Here is a 19,889-nt window from a genome sequence, read left to right on the forward strand (position 1 = left end):
GGACGGATGTCGGATAGATGTGCGGAAATTTGCCTTTGGCCAGCGGGTGGTTGGTTGGTGGAACCGACTTCCATCACTGGTTGTTGAAGTTGATAGCCTAAACAAATTTAAAGCTCAACTGGACAGGTATTTCGAACGAACGGAGGGGTGAAATGGGAGTGGGTTTTTTTTTTTTTTTTTGTTTTTTTTGGCTGATGCTGAATAAGCTTGCTTTCTTGCATCATATGCCTCTGCTAATGCTAATGCTAATGCTAATTTCATCACAAAGATACGCTTTAACCCAAAGGAACGGGAGCACCTTATATTACATGAGGAGGAGCACTACAAGGCACTCTCGTGCTTTGCACATGAGCTGTTTACCTGGCTAAGGGCAATAACCCAACCTCCCCAGGCCTGATGCAGGACCTGGCTACAACTACAACTCACCAGATGGGACTCTGCTCCCATGAGTACCATTACCTTGTCAAATGAACCAGAAAGAACAGAGTACCACGATATCGGACGGGACTTTGCTCCCACAAACGTCACTATCTAACATGGACACCCTGTCAACTGGACTAACAGCGCATGTAATTTATCCAATGAACTACTCTAGGATGTGACAATCACCATATGCAGGAGTGACAACATTGCACCGGCACCCAGACAACAGAACAAACAATGGAAGTGATCCCATACCAAGAATGACCACCCAAAATGGAAATAGAAGGACCATGACCACAACCAAACTGGATGAGACCTTGATCCCATGACCAACGCCGGCATTCAACCGATCTGTGAACAAGTCGATAGAGACCTTGTCCCTGGATGTACCTCCTGGTGGGGCCAGTGTCGTGATGCTATTCTGAACCTGTTGACCTAGCCACTCCGCAGCCGCACTACACACACGCCATATTGGTGACCTGTGCCGGCTCCCTTGTCCGGCCCTTTCTACCCCATTCCGGCAGGGGGGAGGAGATGGTCATACTGTTTCCTCCCCTCCATGCCACCCCCATTCTTCCTTCTGGCAGGGCATGGGCATGCCCTACAGACACCAAATTGTGGCCTCCTACTCTATTGACCTCATCCTTCCTCCTTTAACCCCCCAGTCTTCAGTCTCTCCCTCTCTATCTTTACACAAGCAAATGCCCCCCCCCACACACAAATCCAATGAATCCAAATTAACTTACGCCCATATTTCGGTCTTTCCTTATTCAAGCGACATCACCCTACACAATCAAGAGATATCACACATATATCTATACATATATGTGTAATTTTTTATTTTTTATTTTTTTTAATTTTATTATTATTATCAATATATTTTTTTTTAGGTTCTAGCCACTGAAATCTCAGGAAATTAGGTGTCGGGACCTGCCAAAGTGAACTAAAGACCTATCGGGTACCTGGTCTGCCTCCACGGGGCGTAAGTGGGGCAACGTTGGGCCTCAGCAGAGGTCCAGTGGCTAAATTGCCAGAGGAACAACGGTACAAAACACCACACTACCATAATCCATACACTTTTAAATCTCTGGCCTTCCCAGTGAACTGGTACACCCACAATAAAAGCAACGTGGAGATGGGGGGAACCCCTGGTGCCATTAGACACAAACACTTACACTAACACTTATGGTTCTGTCTAGCACTCAACCTGCTATCCACCAAGCTCAATGGCAGCAAGTATGGATATAACCTTAAAGAAGGAAGAAAGAACCTGTACACCCTCACCCACCTGATGTACATGGATGACATCAAGCTCTATGTGGCAACCGAAGCAACTATGAAGCAACTCCAACAACTACTCCGGATCACCGAAGAATTCAGCAAGGACATCAGGATGGAATTTGGTCTAGACAAAGGCAAGACCCACACATTGCGCCAGGAAAAATTAGTTGGCCAAAACTACCAGCTGTTGACTGATAAAGAATCGAAGCTATGACAGAAGGAGAGACCTACAAATACCTAGGGATGATGCAGGCTAAGCAGTTAGAACACAAGGAAATCAAGAAGTGCCTGACTGAAAAATATTATCAGAGACTCAGAAGTCTGCTGAAATCAAAATTGAATGGAGGGAAGTTAAAGCCATAAACACCTATGCAGCCACAGTACTAACATACACATTTGGGGTCATAGATTGGACTAACACTGAGCTAGAAGATATCATGCGAAAGACAAGGACAATGATGACCAAGAGTCACCAACACCACCTGAAGTCAGAATTGGAGAGACTAACAATACCTCGGAAAAGACCTGATAGAGCAACAAAAAACAGTGATAGTTAACCTTAAGGATTACTTCGAGAACAACACAGCACCACTCCACCTGGCCATAAGGAAGATAGATAAGTGGCATACCCAATTCAAAGCATCAAGGGCAAGCTGCTGCTATAAACAAAGTGATGATTGAGTGGGAGAAGAGAGAGAGAGTGGTAATTAGCGGACACTGGTGTTCATTGACTAACGTTATTAGGGGAGTCCTCCAGGGTTTGGCATTGGGCCCATTGTTTTTTTTTTTTTGTTTTATGAGAACCCCAAACACGAGAGGTATTAGAACCTATAGTACTTAGTACCGTGCTTGGGTTGGAGGTTGAGAAGACGAAAGAAGATATTTGTTGATATTGGACTTGAACTTCTGTAGATTGTAATTTTCAGGAAATACGTATGAAGGAAGGCTTTGTATATTTATTAATGATATTGATGAAGGTATATCAGGCTTAGTGTCCAAATTTGCAGCAGATACAAAGGTTGGCAGGATTGTTAATGACAGTAATGTCAGTGTGCTACTGCAACAAGATCTAGAAAAGTTGGGCAGATGGGCTGAGAAGTGGCAACTGAAGTTTAAACATTGACAAATGCAAACTACTGCATATGGGTAGCAGTAGTTTGCATTTGTCACCAGAAAAATGTACCTACTGTGTAGCACTACACTCAGGGTAGTGGAGAATGAAAAAGACCTGGAGGTAATTGTGCAGTCAAATATGAAGTTTTCTGAGCAGTGCAGATAGGCAGCCAGAGCAGCATATGGTCTTGTCAATGATATACAGCAATTTTGCTAGCATGGATAAGTGATTATACTCTTGCATAAGGCAATGGGCAGGCTACACCTTGAGTACTGCATACAGGTGTGGAGGCCACATTTTAGGAAGAAACGAGTACAGAGAAGGACATCGAGATTGTGAGGGGAACAAAGGGTTGTTCTTACCAAGAAAGGCTTAAGTTCTACAAATTGCAGCATCTGAAGCCTAACCACCTGCAAGGTAATCTGATTGAGATGTATAAGCCTTGAATAGTTTGAGTAAGCTCAATGCTGATGGGATTCTTCCTCTTGCTCAGATTATGTATTTGAGGGAGCATAAATTCAAATTGAGGAATAGATGTGACGAAATTTGCCTTTAGCCAGTGGATGGTTGATTACTGGAACAAACGTCCATCGGTTATTGTGGCAGTTGATAGCTTAAATTTGAGGAAGAACTGAACAAACTTTTGGAGCAAATGAATGGGTGAAATGTGAGGTTTTTTTTTTTTGCTGATGCTGTATAAACTTGCTTTTTTGCATCATATACTAATGCTAATCGAAAACGCATTACCTTTTTTTTTTTTTTTTTTTTTTGTTTAACCTATGACATAAAAGATATTTCACTATTTTCAAATTTAAAACATTGTTCAGTAGATATGTTGTTACATAATTTTAGGAAACATATCTCAGCAAAAATAAGAATTGAGTCAAAATTAATCAAGTAAATCTACTATGTTTAATTATGTCATAATAACAAGAAGCAAGGTCCTACCTACTCTTGACACTTTTAAACTTTTTTGAATTTATAATATCTTGTTTATAACTGTTGTAGGCTTTACTGTAAGGTAAATAAGGAAGATGAAATATGGATAAAAGCCATTTGTGATAGGCTATATTTTTATTATGAACACCTTAAGCTCATATTTTTTTATAAAACTATGGTTTAGATAAAGGATGAAAATTTAGAGCAAAATGAGAAGCAAAGGATTTCATCCATGCAAGAATAATTTCTGGCACAATTTGAGTGAGTATCAGAATCAGAAGATTTGAAACTGTCGTCTAACCAAGATAAAGAGGAATAAAAATTATACAGATATCATTTTCGACTCTTGTGATGCTAAGTTTGTTTGTTTGTTTGTTATTTGGTTTTTAGGAGCATTAGCAACTAAGGCCATATTGCTCCGGGATATGCGGTGGTCATTCCCTTGACCTTTCCGCATCCTCCGTATTTGGTGATGCTAAGTGACATGAAGCTGAGAATTACTAGCAATTCCATTGCAGAAGAGACTATTACCAAATTCTGATCTGAGGTACATAGAGAACATTGACTGCATACTTTGAAGGGTAGTTGTTGGTAAGGAAAAGATTAAGGGCTGTAGGTGTGTAGTTAGCATTAACTGGCATTATAGGTAAATGAATATGTTCTGTGAAGTCATCAGTAGTAACCAATTTGAAACTGGTAATTTTCTATCACAAATGGCCAGTAAATGAAATAATTTCCTTACTTCACTGTTAAGAAAGTTAGTTGTAGCAAGTTGAAATTCAAAAAAAGTCTAATTTATGTATTTGGAGAGTGACAGAAACAACACTTAAATGGAATGGAGTAGTAGTAGTAGTAGTAGTGGCATGTGATGCAAGAAAGCAAGTGTATGAGCTTATGCAGCATCATAATGCTGCATTGCTTGATGTTTGCGGAGCAGTCAGGCATGGGACATGATACTGCCATGGAGGATGTCTTTGTATGTGCACGATGCAAGGAGTGTAAGGATATCAGGTGACAACTCAGCATTGTTATGGGCCTATATGAGAACTTGAAGGACAGGGTGGATGCCCTCGAAGGATTACAAGTGAGGGGCCCATCAAGCTCTCAGCTGCCCATGCCAATGCCAGAGCTTGCAATTGGTCATCGCGCAACACAGCGGCAACCCCCAAGGCAGAATGCGCTGGTCCCAAAGGAACTAGTAGTTGTTGGTGACTCTATTGTCAGGGAAACGGGAAACATGCTTTGTAAAAAGGATAGGTGGAACAGGACCAGGGTATGTCTGCCAGGGACAAAGGTTGATGACGTTGTAGAGCGGATATCATCTTTTAAGGGCACAAAAGGTGATATAGTTGTACACGTTGGCACAAATGATATTAAGAGTAGGAGACCGGCAGAACTACTTAACAATTACAGGTCACTGATGAAAAAAAGCCCTGAATTAGGGTTGAATTTGAAAGTGTCTGCAATTCTGCCCAGACATGATAGGAGGGAATATATGATGAGAGCCCTGTCGATCAATTCGGCCCTGGAAAGATTATGCAGGGCTCAAGGGGTAGAATTTTTTTCAGCCTGGTCTGTACTTGTTAACAGGAGAGACTGCTTCTACAGGGATGGGATACACTTAAATAGAAAGGATGCAAGAATGTTTGCTGATGCTATCGAGGCAGTGTTAGGTAGGTCGGAAAACTGCTAGATTGGGGGGATACAAGGACTAATAGATTAACAGTAGCCACTGGCAGAGGAGAAAGTGATTCTTGCACTGCTTCTATTGGAATGAGCAGCAGCCTGGAAAATAAGATACAGGATATTACAGAGACTGCTGGGAATCATGGGGGTACAAGTAAACACATGGGTTGTGTTAAGGTGGCTAAGAGGAAGAGCAGGTGCATGTATACTTGCGTGTACACCAATGTTAGGAGTTTAGTAAATAAATTTGATGAATTTGAGTTATTGCTCAAAACATCAAAGGCAGATATTGTTGGGATTTCAGAGACGTGGTGTCACACAGATATAAGGAATGCAGAACTGGAATTTGGGGAGTACAATGTCTACAGAAAGGATAGACAGGATAGGAAGGGAGGAGGGGTTATGCTATTAGTTAAGAAACACATAAAATCCAAGGAAGTGAAGCCAGTCGACATCACTGGACAGTGCAGTGTGGAGTCAGTTTGGTGTGACATAAGCATTGGGAGATCAAAATTGAGAGTAGGAGTGTGCTATAGGCCTAATGACTCTGATGAGTATAATAAGAAACTGTACAGAGAAACAGAGTGAGCCAGTAAATCAGAGAGTCTTATAATGGGGATTTTAATTTCCCAGATAATGACTGGAATTTAGGGGCTGGTCACTCACACACTAGCAAGGCTTTTGTGGATTTATTGGATGATTGTTTTCTACATCAGCATGTTCGGGAGGCAACTAGAGGGAGTAATACTCTTGATTTGATTATCAGTAGTGATTCTTCATGCATTAAGAATCTGCAGATAAATGAAACACTAGGTGGCAGTGATCACAGTATTCTGAAGTGGGAGTTACTCAAAGAGGTAACTACCATTAGGGGTAAAGGGAAGGGGTATTGCTTTCGTAAAGGCGACTACAATGGACTGAGACAGTATTTAAATTCTATACAGTGGGATCAACTGATGATGTTACCAACAGCAAATTCAAAATGGGAAGCATTCAAAGAACTTATCTTGCAAGCTACTAGGCTTTACATACCAACTAAGAAATATTGTTCAAGGTTTAGGCCTAAATGGATGTCAGATGAACTAATGAGGCATATGGCAGAGAAGAAAAATGCATGGGATACATACAAATTAACACGTGACACAGAAGCCTATGATAGATACAAGTTGATCTGTAACCAAGTTACAAAGGAGGTTCGGCAGGCGAAGGCAGATTACGAGAGATCCTTGGCAAGGGATGCGAAGAAAAACAGCAAAGAGTTCTTTACTTATGTAAACTCTAGAAGGAAGGGGATGAATCAGATTGGTCCACTTGATATCGATGGGTCAACTGTTGATGACCCTGCTCAGGTAGTAACAAACTAAATGAATATTTTGCATCGACATTCACACATGAGGAGTTATTCAGCGAGGGGAATGCCAGAGGTGTATTCAACTCTAGCAGTAAGCTAGAGAATCTTGTAATAACTGAGAGTAAAGTGGAGGAGAAATTGTTGAAGATAAACTCAAGAAAGGCACCTGGGGTGGATGGGATCTATCCAGTTATATTAAAGGAGGCAGCAAAGGAAGTAAGCAAACCCTTAGCTATAATTATGAGAGCTTCCTTGGACTCAGGGGAGGTACCCATGGACGGGAGATGTGCAAATGTGAATTCACAAGGGAGGATCAAAGGCTGACACAAGTAATTATAGACCTGTGAGTTTAACTTCTGTTCCCGGAAAATTAATGGAGGCACTGGTTAAAGAAGCACTGCAGGATCATCTAGTCAAGACTTCAGTTATAGCTCGGACACAGCATGGTTTTGTTAAGGGGAAGTCTTGCCTGACCAATTTGATTGGATACTATGATGCAGTTACAAAAGAACTGGATGCAGGGAATAACTTTGATATTATATACTTGGATCTTAGAAAGGCTTTTGATACTGTTGCACATGGAAGACTGCTGCACAAATTGGAGCAGTGTGGCATTGGAGGCAAATTGCTGCTATGGATAAAGGGGTGGTTCAGGGGGAGAAGACAGAGAGTGGTAATCAATGGACACTGCTCATCGTGGACTAATGTTATTAGTGGAGTCCCTCAGGGTTCAGTATTGGGTCCTTTATTGTTCTCTGTATTTATAAATGATATTGATGATGGTATATCAAGCTTAATGTCCAAGTTTGCAGACGATACGAAGGTTGGCAGGGTTGTCAAGGACACTACTGACACTATGCTGCTGCAACAGGATCTGGAAAGGTTGAGCAGATGGGCTGAGAGGTGGCAAATGAAGTTTAACATTGACAAATGTAAAGTACTACATATGGGAAACAGCAACCCCAGAGCAACGTATCAACTCTGTGGTACTACACTGACAGTGGTAGAGAATGTGCAGGCAGATATGATGTTCTCTGACAGTGGAGACGGGCTGCAAGAGTAGCTCATGGTGTTTTGTCGATGATATATAGGAATTTTTCTAGCAGGGATAAGGAGGTGATTATTCCTTTGTATAAGGCAATGGTCAGGCCACACATAGAGTACTGTATACAGGCCTGGAGGCGTCATTTCAAGAAGGATGTAGAGCTGCTGGAACGAGTACAGAGAAGAGCAACATGATTAGTGAATGGAACAAAGGGGTGCTCTTACGAAGAAAGGCTTAAGTTTTGCGAATTACGGTGTCTGGAGAATAGGCACCAGCGAGGTGATCCGATAGAGGTGTACAAAGCCTTGAATGGTTTGAGCATGCTCAATGCTGATGGGATTCTTCCTCTTGCTCAGAATAATCACCTGAGAGGGCATAAGTTCAAATTGAGGAAAGACATATGTAGGATAGATGTGCGGAAATTTGCGTTTAGCCAGCGGGTGGTTGGTAGGTGGAACAGACTTCCATCCCTTGTGGTGGAAGTTGATAGCCTAAATAAGTTTAAGGCTCAGCTGGACAGGTATTTCGAATGAACAGAGGGGTGAAGTGGAAGTGGTTATTTTTTATTTATTTATTTTACTTTATTTTTTTTTTTTTGGCTGATGCTGCATAAGCTTGCTTTCTTGCATGAAATGTCTCTACTAATGCTAATGCTAATGCTAATCAGCCAAAAAAAAAAGAAAAAAAAAAATCACACTATTGGCTCCAAATGCCTGTGCAGTTCCTCCTTAAATTTATTCAACCTATCAACTTCCACAATGGCAGATGGAAGTTTGTTCCAGCAATTAACCACCCGCTGGCTAAAGGCAAATTTCCGCACATCTATTCTACATCTGTCTTTTCTTAATTTGAATTTATGCCCCCTTAGGTTCGTAATCTGAACAAGTGGAAGGATCCCATCAGAAATCAGCGTGCTCAACCCATTCAAGCCTTATATACCTCAATCAGATCACCGTGCAGGTTCCTAGTCTCCAGCCACTGCAATTTGCAGAACTTAGGCCTCTCTTGGTAAGAGGATCCCTTCATTCCCCTCACCAATCTTGTTGCCCTTCTCTGTTGTTGTTGTTGTTGTTTGGTTTTTAGGAGCATTAGCAACTAAGGCCATATTGCTCCGGGATATGCGGTGGTCATTCCCTGACCTTTCCACATCCTCCGTATTTGGTGGTGACAGGCTCGAACCCCGGTCTAATCAAGAAGCGTGTGCTACGCACTGTTGCTCCTTCCCACCTGGCTACGGAGGCGCCACCCTTCTCTGTACACGCTCAAGTAAATCTACATCCTTCCTAAAATGAGACCTGTACACAGTACTCAAGGCGTGGCCTGACCATTGCCTTATACAGAGGGATAATCACCTCCTTTTCCCTGCTAGCAAAATTCCTATATATCATTGACAAAACCCCATGACCTGCCCTGGCAGCCTGTCTGCATTGCTCAGAAAAGTTCATATCTGACTGCACAATTACTCCCAGGTCTTTTTCATTTTCTACCACCTTAAGTGTAGTACCACCCAGTTGTGGTACTACACTTAAGAGGAGAGCAACAGGGGATTCCATATTAGAAAGTCACTGACAAAGAATATCAGAGCAGTACAAGTACCATCTTTAGAGTAGAAGAACAGGGGCTCACATCTGGTGAGTATGGGCTTGACACACCCAGGGTCCTGAGGTGGATATCATCATTCTTCCCTTTCTTGGTGATTCCTTTCTACTTCTGACTCTTGTTTTCTCTTTCTCTCTCTCTCTCTCTCTCTCTCTCTCTGTCAGGGTAATTCAGAAATTTTTTTTGCCTGGTGCAGCATAAGCTTCAGACTTCCTTGCACCATATGGCTAATAATAATAATAATAGCTAAGAGTTCCTCGACCAACAATAACAACTACCCTGTATACTTGGTAGCAGTACCCATCATTGGGTGGTACCCCCCAATCAGGGAGAAATAATATAAGAGCAATAATAATAATTGTAGATATCTACTTGTTCAATTAATATGAAATCTGGAATAACTTGGCAAATCTTTCTAAAAGACCCAAATATAAAATTTCATGAAAATCTGTCTCTTGGGACTGATTTTCATATTATAGTTTTGATGTTCATGACTTTATATATATATTCATACTATAATTTGAACTCACTGTATGTAATAACTCAGAGGCAATGTGGCAAACACAACAAAAGTTTATGTGTATATATGTATAAACATATATACACATAAAATTTTATGAAAAATTAACTTTTACCTGATCTTACCTGCTTAATGCTGTACTCAGTTCATCCTCTTTCTTGTTCAGTTGTACATGTATTTCATCAAGTTCTGTTCGATTTTCATTCAACTGCTCTCTAATATCACATAGTTCCGTTTCCGTTTTCCTTAATGTTTTATCTAATTCTTGGCGTAACTGAAAATTGGATGACAAAAAATATAAGAAAGATATAAACTTTTAACTGATAGTTACATATTAACTTTTCACCAAGCACAATATCCTAGTCTATTATACCAATATTACTTAATTAGCAATGCCTAAGTTAAACCACTTTTGTGCCACATGTGAAGATTGCTGCTGAATGCAACAAGTGATACTTGAGGTGCTGATACCTGTGCATAGGCAATTGAAATAAACAAATTAAAGATAATCTTTGATTTTCTTTGAACTTATGGTTTGATCACTACCTACTAGCATTCATCTTTTGATGAAATAAGTTGGTTGGATCAAACATTTAAGCTTTTATCCATATCTTCTCTTATCCAATAAGAGAGAGATTCTTAAATTATCGGGCATGCTCCCCCCCCCCACAGCACACATGCTATTTTTGGTGGTAGAGAGAACTTATTTTCATGAAGCACATTGTTAATAAAATATGTACAAACTACCCAAACTAATCCAAAGGCAAAGCGTTTTATATTAATTTCTATTATTTCTAATTTATTTTTAGTAATAGTAGTAGTAATCATCCATATAGGGAAAGGAAGACACAGGCTTTTGCTGCACCAGCCAAAAAAAAAAAAAAAAAAAAGGGGGGTAGATAAGAAAATGCAAATTATTTGCTTCCCTCCTCACATAGATAATTATCCAGTAGACCTTTGAATTTATTCGAACTGTCAGCCTCAACTAGCTATAAAGGCAACCTCTTCCAGCAATCAAAAAACTCGCTGGCTAAAAGAAAACTTCCTACAATCTAGGCTAAACCTCTTATCCTGCAATTTGAATTTATGCCACACACGCTTAAGTTCTGAATTCTCTATAACTATGAAAATTCTGTCTTTGCTCATTTTATTAACTCCTCTCAGAGCCTTATAAACCTCAATCAGGTCACCTCTGAGGTGTCTGGTTTGCCAAGCTCAGTAGCCCAGATATACAGAGTCTTTCCTCATATGGTCACCCCTTTGCCCATGCAAGTTACCTGCCTTTGAACCCTTTCAAAAAGCTCAATCATTTTTCAGATGAGATACTTGAACAAAGTATTCCAAATGTGGTCTTACAATTGCCTTATATAGTGGGATTATGACCTCTCTATATCTGCAGGATAACGCTCGATAAATCATCATTAGGACACCATGGGCTTTCCTGGCTGCCTGTTTAAACTGTTCAGGAAACTCATATCTGCCCGCACTGTAACTCCCAGATCCCTTTCCTCCTCCACTGTTTTTAATTCAACCCCACCAAGTGCATAATTTTTTGTGGGTTTCTTTTCCTCAAGTGTAAGACCCTGCAATTTGCAGCATTAAAATATAGCTGCTACTTCTCTGGTCAACTTTGAAGTCTGTTCAAGTCATCCTGATGGAGCACTGCTTGGCACTGATCATTTCTTAATGGTTTGTACGCATTTGTGGCTTCTGTGATTTTTACTTTAAAGGTATTCCATAATTCTCAAGTGTATTCAGAATCCATCCAATTTATAGATGCCATATAGTGCCTTAACTGTAAAAGTTCCGTCTTCTAAAATTAAAACTAGTGCCTTTACCTTTAACTAGGCTGGGTGCGAGTTTAGACTGTGTAGACATTGCTCCTTAAAGCTCTTCAAACAGAGAAGTTTTTCCTGATTTATTTTCTGCTTTATTAGTTTAAATTGTCATATTAACTTATTTTCTAGAGTAGCTTTATATTCCTAGTTACGATACTTAGTTTAAAGTTTAACTTAGACAGAGATTTCGTAGATATTACTTAGTATCGGTAACGGTATCAAATCCACGTGTCACAAATTGAACGAGAGGTCTTTTAACCAAATTTAGTCGATTTATTAACCAATTGTTATATCAAATTATCTTCTATAAGTAGATTATAGACCTAGTCAGGATCCTTAGTTTATTCTAAATTGAGATAACGAGATTTAGAAGCTAATCAATACTTACGAGTCCGTAGAAATACCGTTCGTGAATTCCCGCCATTTTTACACGATAGCATAAGCTTAGTGTAGTATACTGCATAATATAATATTGTCAATTAATCAGTAAATCTATTAATCTTGATAAACTTTATTGTCAATTAAATTGTATTTTTAACTCTATAAATATATATAACGACTTAATCGTAACAAATAATTAATACATAACTATAGTGGTACACGTGATACGGAAGTTGTATAAAGGGAACACTAGATACCGAAAAAAAAAAAAAAAATATATATATATATATATATATAACATAACTGTTTTGAGATATAACTTAAGGATTTAATTTTTGTTTTAAATTTTATTGAATTAAATTGGAATCATGACTCTGACCAGAGCAGCAAAGCAAAAGGCTCAAGCTAATGGGAGTGCTGTGGTTCAGGGGAGAACTGAGGGGGGCAGTTGCCCTCTGAATCACAGTCTATTAAAATGCACTGTTTGCTTGATGTTTGCGGAACAGTCGGATACGGGACATGATACTGCCAAGGGGGATGTCTTTGTGTGTGCACGATGTAAGGAGTGCAAGGAAATCAGGCGACAACTCAGCGTTGTTATGGGCCTTTATGAGACCTTGAAGGACAGGGTGGATGCCCTCGAAGGAAATAAATTGAGGGGCCCATCAAGCTCTCAGCTGCCCACATCAACGCCAGAGCTTGCACTTGGTCATCAGGCAACACAGGGGCAGCCCCCTAGGCAGAATGCGCTGGTCCCACAGGAACTAGTAGTTGTTGGTGACTCTATTGTCAGGGAAACGGGGAACATGCTTTGTAAAAAGGATAGGTGGAATAGGACCAGGGTATGTCTGCCAGGGGCAAAGGTTGATGACGTTGTAGAGCGGATATCATCTTTTAAGGGCACAAAAGGTGATATAGTTGTACACGTTGGCACTAATAATATTAAGAGTAGGAGACCGGCGGAATTACTTAGCAAGTACAGGTCATTGTTGAAAAAAAGCCGTGAATTAGGGTTGAACTTGAAAGTTTCTGCAATTCTGCCCAGACACGATAGGGGGGAGTATATGATGAGAGCCTTGTCGATCAATTCGGCCCTGGAGGGATTGTGCAAGGCTCAAGGGGTAGAATTTTTTTCAGCCTGGACTGTACTTGTTAACAGGAGAGATTGCTTCTACAGGGATGGGATACACTTAAATAGAAAGTGTGCAAGAATTTTTGCTGATGCTGTCGAGGCAGTGTTAGGTGGGTCGGAAAACTGCTTGCTGGGGGGGATACAAGGACTAATAGATTAACAGTAGCCACTGGCAGAGGTGGAAGTGATTCTTGCACTGCTTCTATTCAAATGAGCAGAAGTCTGAAAAACAAGATGCAGGATATTTCAGAGACTGCTGGTAGTCATTGCGTTACAAGTAAACACATGGGTTGTGTTAGGGTAGCTAAGAATAGAAACAGGTGCATGTATACCTGCGTGTACACCAATGCTAGGAGTTTGGTAAATAAATTTGATGAATTTGAGGTATTGCTCAAAACATCAAAGGCAGATATTGTTGGGATATCAGAGACGTGGTGTCACACAGATATAAGTAATGCGGAACTGGAATTTGGGGAATAAAATGTATATAGAAAGGATAGACAGGACAGGAGGGGAGGAGGGGTTATGCTATTAATTAAGAAACACATAAAATCCAAGGAAGTGAAGCCAGTCGACATCGCTGGACAGGGCGGTGTCGAGTCAGTTTGGTGTGACATAAGCATAGGGAAATCAAAATTGAGAGTAGGAGTGTGCTATAGGCCTAATGACTCTGATGAGTATAATAATATATTGTACAGGGAAATAGAGTGGGCCAGTAAATCAGAGAGTCTTATAATGGGGGATTTTAATTTCCCAGATATTGACTGGAATTTGTGGGTTGGTCACTCGCACACTAGCAAGGCTTTTGTGGATTTATTGGATGATTGTTTTCTACATCAGCATGTTTGTGAGGCAACAAGAGGGAGCAATACTCTTGATCTGATTATCAGTAGTGATTCTTCATGCATTAAGAACCTGCAGAGAAATGAACCACTAGGTGGCAGTGATCACAGTGTGTTGAAGTGGGATTTACTCAAGGAGGTAACTACCATCAGAGGTAAAGGGAAGGGTTTTTGTTTTCGTAAAGGCGACTATGATGGTCTGAGACAGTATTTAAATTCTATACAGTGGGACCAACTGATGATGTTACCAACAGCAAACTCAAAATGGGAAGCATTCAAGGAACTAATCTTGGTGGCTACCAGGCTTTACATACCAACTGAGAAATATTGTTCAAAGTTTAGGCCTAAATGGTTGTCAGATGGACTAATGAGACATGTGGCAGAGAAGAAAAATGCATGGGATACATACAAATTAATGGGTGACATGGAAGCCTATGATAGATATAAGTTGGTCTGTAACCAAGTCACAAAGGAGATTAGGCAGGCAAAGGCAGACTACGAAAAATCCTTGGCAAAGGATGCAAAGAAAAACAGAAAGGAGTTCTTTACATACTTGAACTCGAGAAGGAAAGGAATGAATCAGATTGGTCCACTGGATATTGATGGTTCAACAGTTGAGGATCCTGCTCAGGTGGCTAACAATCTAAACGAGTATTTTGCATCTACATTCACGCATGAGGAGTTATTCAGGAAGGAGAATGATGTAGGTAAAGTAAACATTGGCAGTGAGCTGGATGATTTTGTAATAACCGAGAGGAAAGTGGAGGAGAGATTGTTGAGGATAAACATAAAAAAGGCACCTGGGGTGGATGAGATCTATCCAGTTATATTAAAGGAGGCAGCAAAGGAAGTATGCAAACCCCTAGCCATAATTATGAGAGCTTCTTTGGACTCAGGGGAGGTACCCATAGACTGGAGATGTGCAAATGTAACCCCAATTCACAAAGGAGGATCAAAGGCTGACACAAGTAATTATAGACCTGTTAGTTTAACTTCTGTTCCAGGTAAATTAATGGAGGCACTGGTTAAAGAAGCACTGCAGGATCATCTAGACAAGAATTCAGTTATAGCTCAGACGCAGCATGGTTTTGTTAAGGGCAGGTCTTGCCTGACCAATTTGATTGGATACTATGATGTAGTCACAAAAGAACTGGATGCAGGGAATAACTTTGATATTATATATTTGGATCTTAGAAAGGCTTTTGATACTGTTGCGCATGGAAGACTGCTGCACAAATTGGAGCAGTGTGGCATTGGAGGCAAATTGCTGCTATGGATAAGGGGATGGTTGAGTGGCAGAAGACAGAGAGTGGTAATCAATGGACACTGCTCAACGTGGACTAATGTTATTAGTGGAGTTCCTCAAGGTTCAGTGTTGGGTCCATTGTTGTTTTCGGTGTTTATGAATGATATTGATGATGGGATATCAAGTTTAATGTCTAAGTTTGCAGATGACACAAAGGTTGGCAGGGTCATTAAGGACACTACTGACGCCATGCTGCTGCAACAGGATCTGGAAAGGTTGAACAGATGGGCTGAGAGGTGGCAAATGAAGTTTAACATTGACAAATGTAAAGTACTACATATGGGTAACAGTAACCCCAGAGCAACGTATCAACTCTGCGGTACTACACTGATAGTGGTGGAGAATGAAAAGGACCTGGGGATAATTGTGCAGGCAGATATGAAGTTCTCTGAGCAGTGCAGACGAGCTGCAAGAGTAGCTCATGGTGTCTTGTCAATGATATACAGGAATTGTTCTAGCAGGGAAAAGGAGGTGATTATTCCCTTGTATAAGGCAATGGTTAGGCCACATCTTGAGTACTGTATACAGGTCTGGAGGCCTCATTTCAAGAAGGATGTAGAGCTGCTGGAACGGGTACAGAGAAGGGCAACAAGATTAGTAAATGGAACAAAGGGTTGCTCTTACGAAGAAAGGCTTAAGTTTTGCAAATTACAGAGTCTGGAGATTAGGCACCGGCGAGGTGATCTGATAGAGGTGTATAAGGCTTTGAATGGTTTGAGCATGCTCAATGCCAATGGGATTCTTCATCTTTCTCAGAATAATCACCTCAGAGGGCATAAATTCAAATTGAGGAAGGACGGATGTCGGATAGATGTGCGGAAATTTGCCTTTGGCCAGCGGGTGGTTGGTTGGTGGAACCGACTTCCATCACTTGTTGTTGAAGTTGATAGCCTAAACAAATTTAAAGCTCAACTGGACAGGTATTTCGAACGAACGGAGGGGTGAAATGGGAGAGGGTTTTTTTTTTTTTTTTTTTTTTTTGGCTGATGCTGAATAAGCTTGCTTTCTTGCATCATATGCCTCTACTAATGCTAATGCTAACTACTGCAACATCTTTCTTCATATTCCAACTGACGATTGCATGGTCGCTTCCTAACGATGGTTCCTGTACTTTAAGCGCTGTGATGTCATCTGATTCATTAAGGGCTCTCATCTGCATATAAAGGCTCTCATCATATTCTTCTGGTCTGTAGATTACTCCCACTCTCATTGTTCCTTTGCTTCCAACTAACTCGCACCACACAGATTCTATGCTGGCAGAAGTAACTTTAGACTCAACAAAAGCTCTTTTCACACTCAGACTGCTTTTGATAAGAAGCATGTCTCCTCCAGCCCCCCCGTCTATCTTCCCTAACTTTTCTAAATACATTTTACATACCATAGTGGAACTCGTTATCACCGATTTTCAGGTGTTTCTGTTAGCCCTATTATATCAGCATTAGTTTTTGAATTCAAAAACTTTTGATTTCAAAAAATCAGCATTTGAATTCCTAACCAGGAATTCAAATTCAGCCATTTTATTAAAAACACTCCTGACATTACTGTTCACACAGTTGAGACTAAGTAACCTTTTATAGTTTACTACCCTGACAAGCCCCTTGAAGTTATTCAGGTTTGTTTTTCTCCATCTTTCGCATCATGCTCATTTGAAGCATTCCTATATCCAGAACATCTTGCCAACATCTTTAATTTTATTTATTTAATATTAAACATCTTGAAGTAATAATAATAATAACCCTTGTCAACAAGAAGAAAAAGGCTACTTATCTGCCTGACATAGTGGTGCCCACAATGCTGGCAACCTCCTGAAACCCACGAAGAAAAAATCAGGAGGAACATGAACCTAAGACAGGAGATCAAAGAGATGTAGCATATGCAACAAGTAACAACCATGCCTATCATTGTGTCAACCACTGGTATGGTGCCAAAGACCCGACATAACAGCCTAGCAGTAATAGGTCTCCCAGAGAACACCTACAAGGAACTCCAGAAAGCCGTACACTTTTTTTTTGTACTTTGATGGAAAAAAAAAAAAGTTGATAAAAAAAAGCAAATTATTTGCTTCCTTCCTCACATAGTTAACTATCCAGTTTGCCTTTGATTTTATTCCAACTGTCAGCCTCAACTACCTATGAAGACAATCTCTTCCAACAATCAACAACTCTCTGGTTAAAAGAAAACTTCCTACAATCTAGTCTAAACCTCTTACCCTGCAATTTGAATTTATGCTCCACATGCTTAAGTTCTGGAATTCTCTATAACTGTGAAAATTTCCTCTTTGTTCATTTTACTAACTCCTCTCAGAGCCTTATAAGCTTTAATCAGGTCACCTCTGAGGTGCCTGGTTGCCAAGCTCTGTAGCCCAGATATATGGAGTCTTTCCTCATATGCCATTTTGCCGATTTCCTATGCAAGTTACCTGGCTTTGGACTCTTTCAAAAAGCTCAATGTAATTTTTCAGATGAGATCTCCATATTTGAACACAGTATTCCAAATGTGGTCTTACAATTGCTAATACAGTGGGATTATGACCTCTCTTTATCTACAGGATAACGCTCGATAAATCATCATTAGGACACCATGGGCTTTCCTGGCTGCCTGTTTACACTGTTCAGAAAACTTCATATCTGCCTGCACTGTAACTCCCAGATCCCTTTCCTCCTCCACTGTTTTTAATTCAACCCCACCAAGTGTATAATTTATTTGTTGGTTGCTATTCCCCAGCCTTGCATTTAGCAGCATTAAAACATAACTGCCACTTCTCTGATCATCTTTGAAGCCTGTTCAAGTCATCCTGAAGGAGCACTGCTTGGCACTAATCACTAACAACTCTGCCAATATTTATGTCATGTGAAAATTTGACCTCATGCTTTCTATCCCTTCGTTGATGTCATTTATGAAAATGAGAAACAACAGTGGTCCAAATATATATTAATTTATAGAAGTAGCATAATCATGGCTAAATTTTAGGTCAAATCTGTTTATTTTCACTTGTTCTGGAACTTGGGGGAGACATGAAATTTATGAAAAATTTTAGGGGGGCTCAAGGTATCAAAGTTTTGGAATCTCTGCTATAAGATAAAGTCAATCTTAAGAACAAGTGTAGAATGAATAACAATACATTTTACTAGAACAAAAACATATTCACCTGATGCTCTTTTCCAAGGCGTTCTTCCAGATCTGCTATTGTGGTTTCATGTTTGAGCTTTTGCTTATTTAAATATTTTGTTTTTTCTTCCTCCTCAACTAATGACTGTGATATCTCTGCCAATCGCTCTTCGAGGGCCTTCTTTTCTTTAAGCACCTGGAGAAACAATTTCATATTAATCATATCACATGCATTTATAAGACAACAGACTTTATCTGTGTAACACAAATCATTGCAACATTGTATAGAGGATGTTAAAAAAGCAGATGCCCAATTTATTTCAGTTATAAAAAATAAAAAATGATGAGAATGAGAAATTATTTTCTGAGGTTGTTGGTAGACAGATCTACCTTGTTGAAGAACATCTTTTGGTCTGTGCCAGTGACTTTGTCAACAGACATAAATAAAGTTCATTTTAAAGTAATGCTGATTACGTTAAAATGAACACCATTTTAAAGTAATGAACACCACTTTAAAATTTTAAAAATTATCTCTGGCCATGTCTCAGAGTGGCAGAATGTAGAAAAATAATGGAGGAAAATTGAATTACATTTGTCAATGTTAAACTTCAGTTGCCATTTCTTAGCCCATCTGGCCAAATTTTATAGATCCTGTTGCAGTAGCACACTGCCTGAAATTAACAATGCCAACCTTTGTATCATCTGAAAACTGGGATATTAGGCCAATATACCTTCATCAATATCATTGATAAATATACAAAACAACAATGGGCCCAACACCGAACCCTGGGGAACTCCACTAATAAAATTAGTCCATTAAGAGCAGTGTAAATTGATTACCACTCTCTGTCTTCTCCCACCCAACCATCCCTTTCTCCATAGCAGCAATTTGCCTCCAATGCCACACTGCTTCCATTTTTCCAGCATTCTTCCATGTGCAACAGTATAAAAAAAAAGCCTTTCTAAGATCCAAATATATGATATAAAAGTTATTCCCTGCATCCAGTTCCTTTGTGACTACATCATAGTATCCAATCAAATTGGTCAGGCAAGGCTGTCCCTTAACAAAACCATGCTGTGTCCGAGCTATAACTGAAGTCTTGTCTAGATGATCTTGCAGTGCTTCTTTAACCAGTGCCTCCATTAATTTCCCCGGAACAGAAGTTAAACTCACAGGTCTATATTTACTTGTGTCAGCCTTTGATCCTCCTTTGTGAATTGGGGTCACATTTGCACATTTCCAGTCTGTGGGTACCTCCCCTGAGTCCAAGGAAGCTCTCTAATTATGGCTAAGGGTTTGCTTACTTCCTTTGCTGCCTTCCTT

General features: G+C 40.1%; 1 protein-coding gene across 1 annotated transcript in view; it reads right to left on the reverse strand.

Moving 5' to 3' along the window:
* The window catches only part of LOC150076628 (uncharacterized), a 1,101,557-nt gene that overhangs the window by 365,077 nt on the left and 716,591 nt on the right, over positions 1-19,889 (reverse strand). The window contains exons 23-24 of the mRNA XM_090386980.1: positions 18,606-18,761; positions 10,084-10,232 (exon numbers count right to left, since the gene is read on the reverse strand). Of these exons, the coding sequence (XP_090243106.1) occupies positions 10,084-10,232; positions 18,606-18,761 (305 nt within the window). The remainder of the gene's footprint in view (positions 1-10,083; positions 10,233-18,605; positions 18,762-19,889) is intronic.

Source organism: Mastigoproctus giganteus, chromosome 12 (genome assembly GCF_048544385.1).
Source record: "Mastigoproctus giganteus isolate SK-2022 chromosome 12, ASM4854438v1, whole genome shotgun sequence".
NCBI lineage: Eukaryota > Metazoa > Arthropoda > Arachnida > Uropygi > Thelyphonidae > Mastigoproctus > Mastigoproctus giganteus.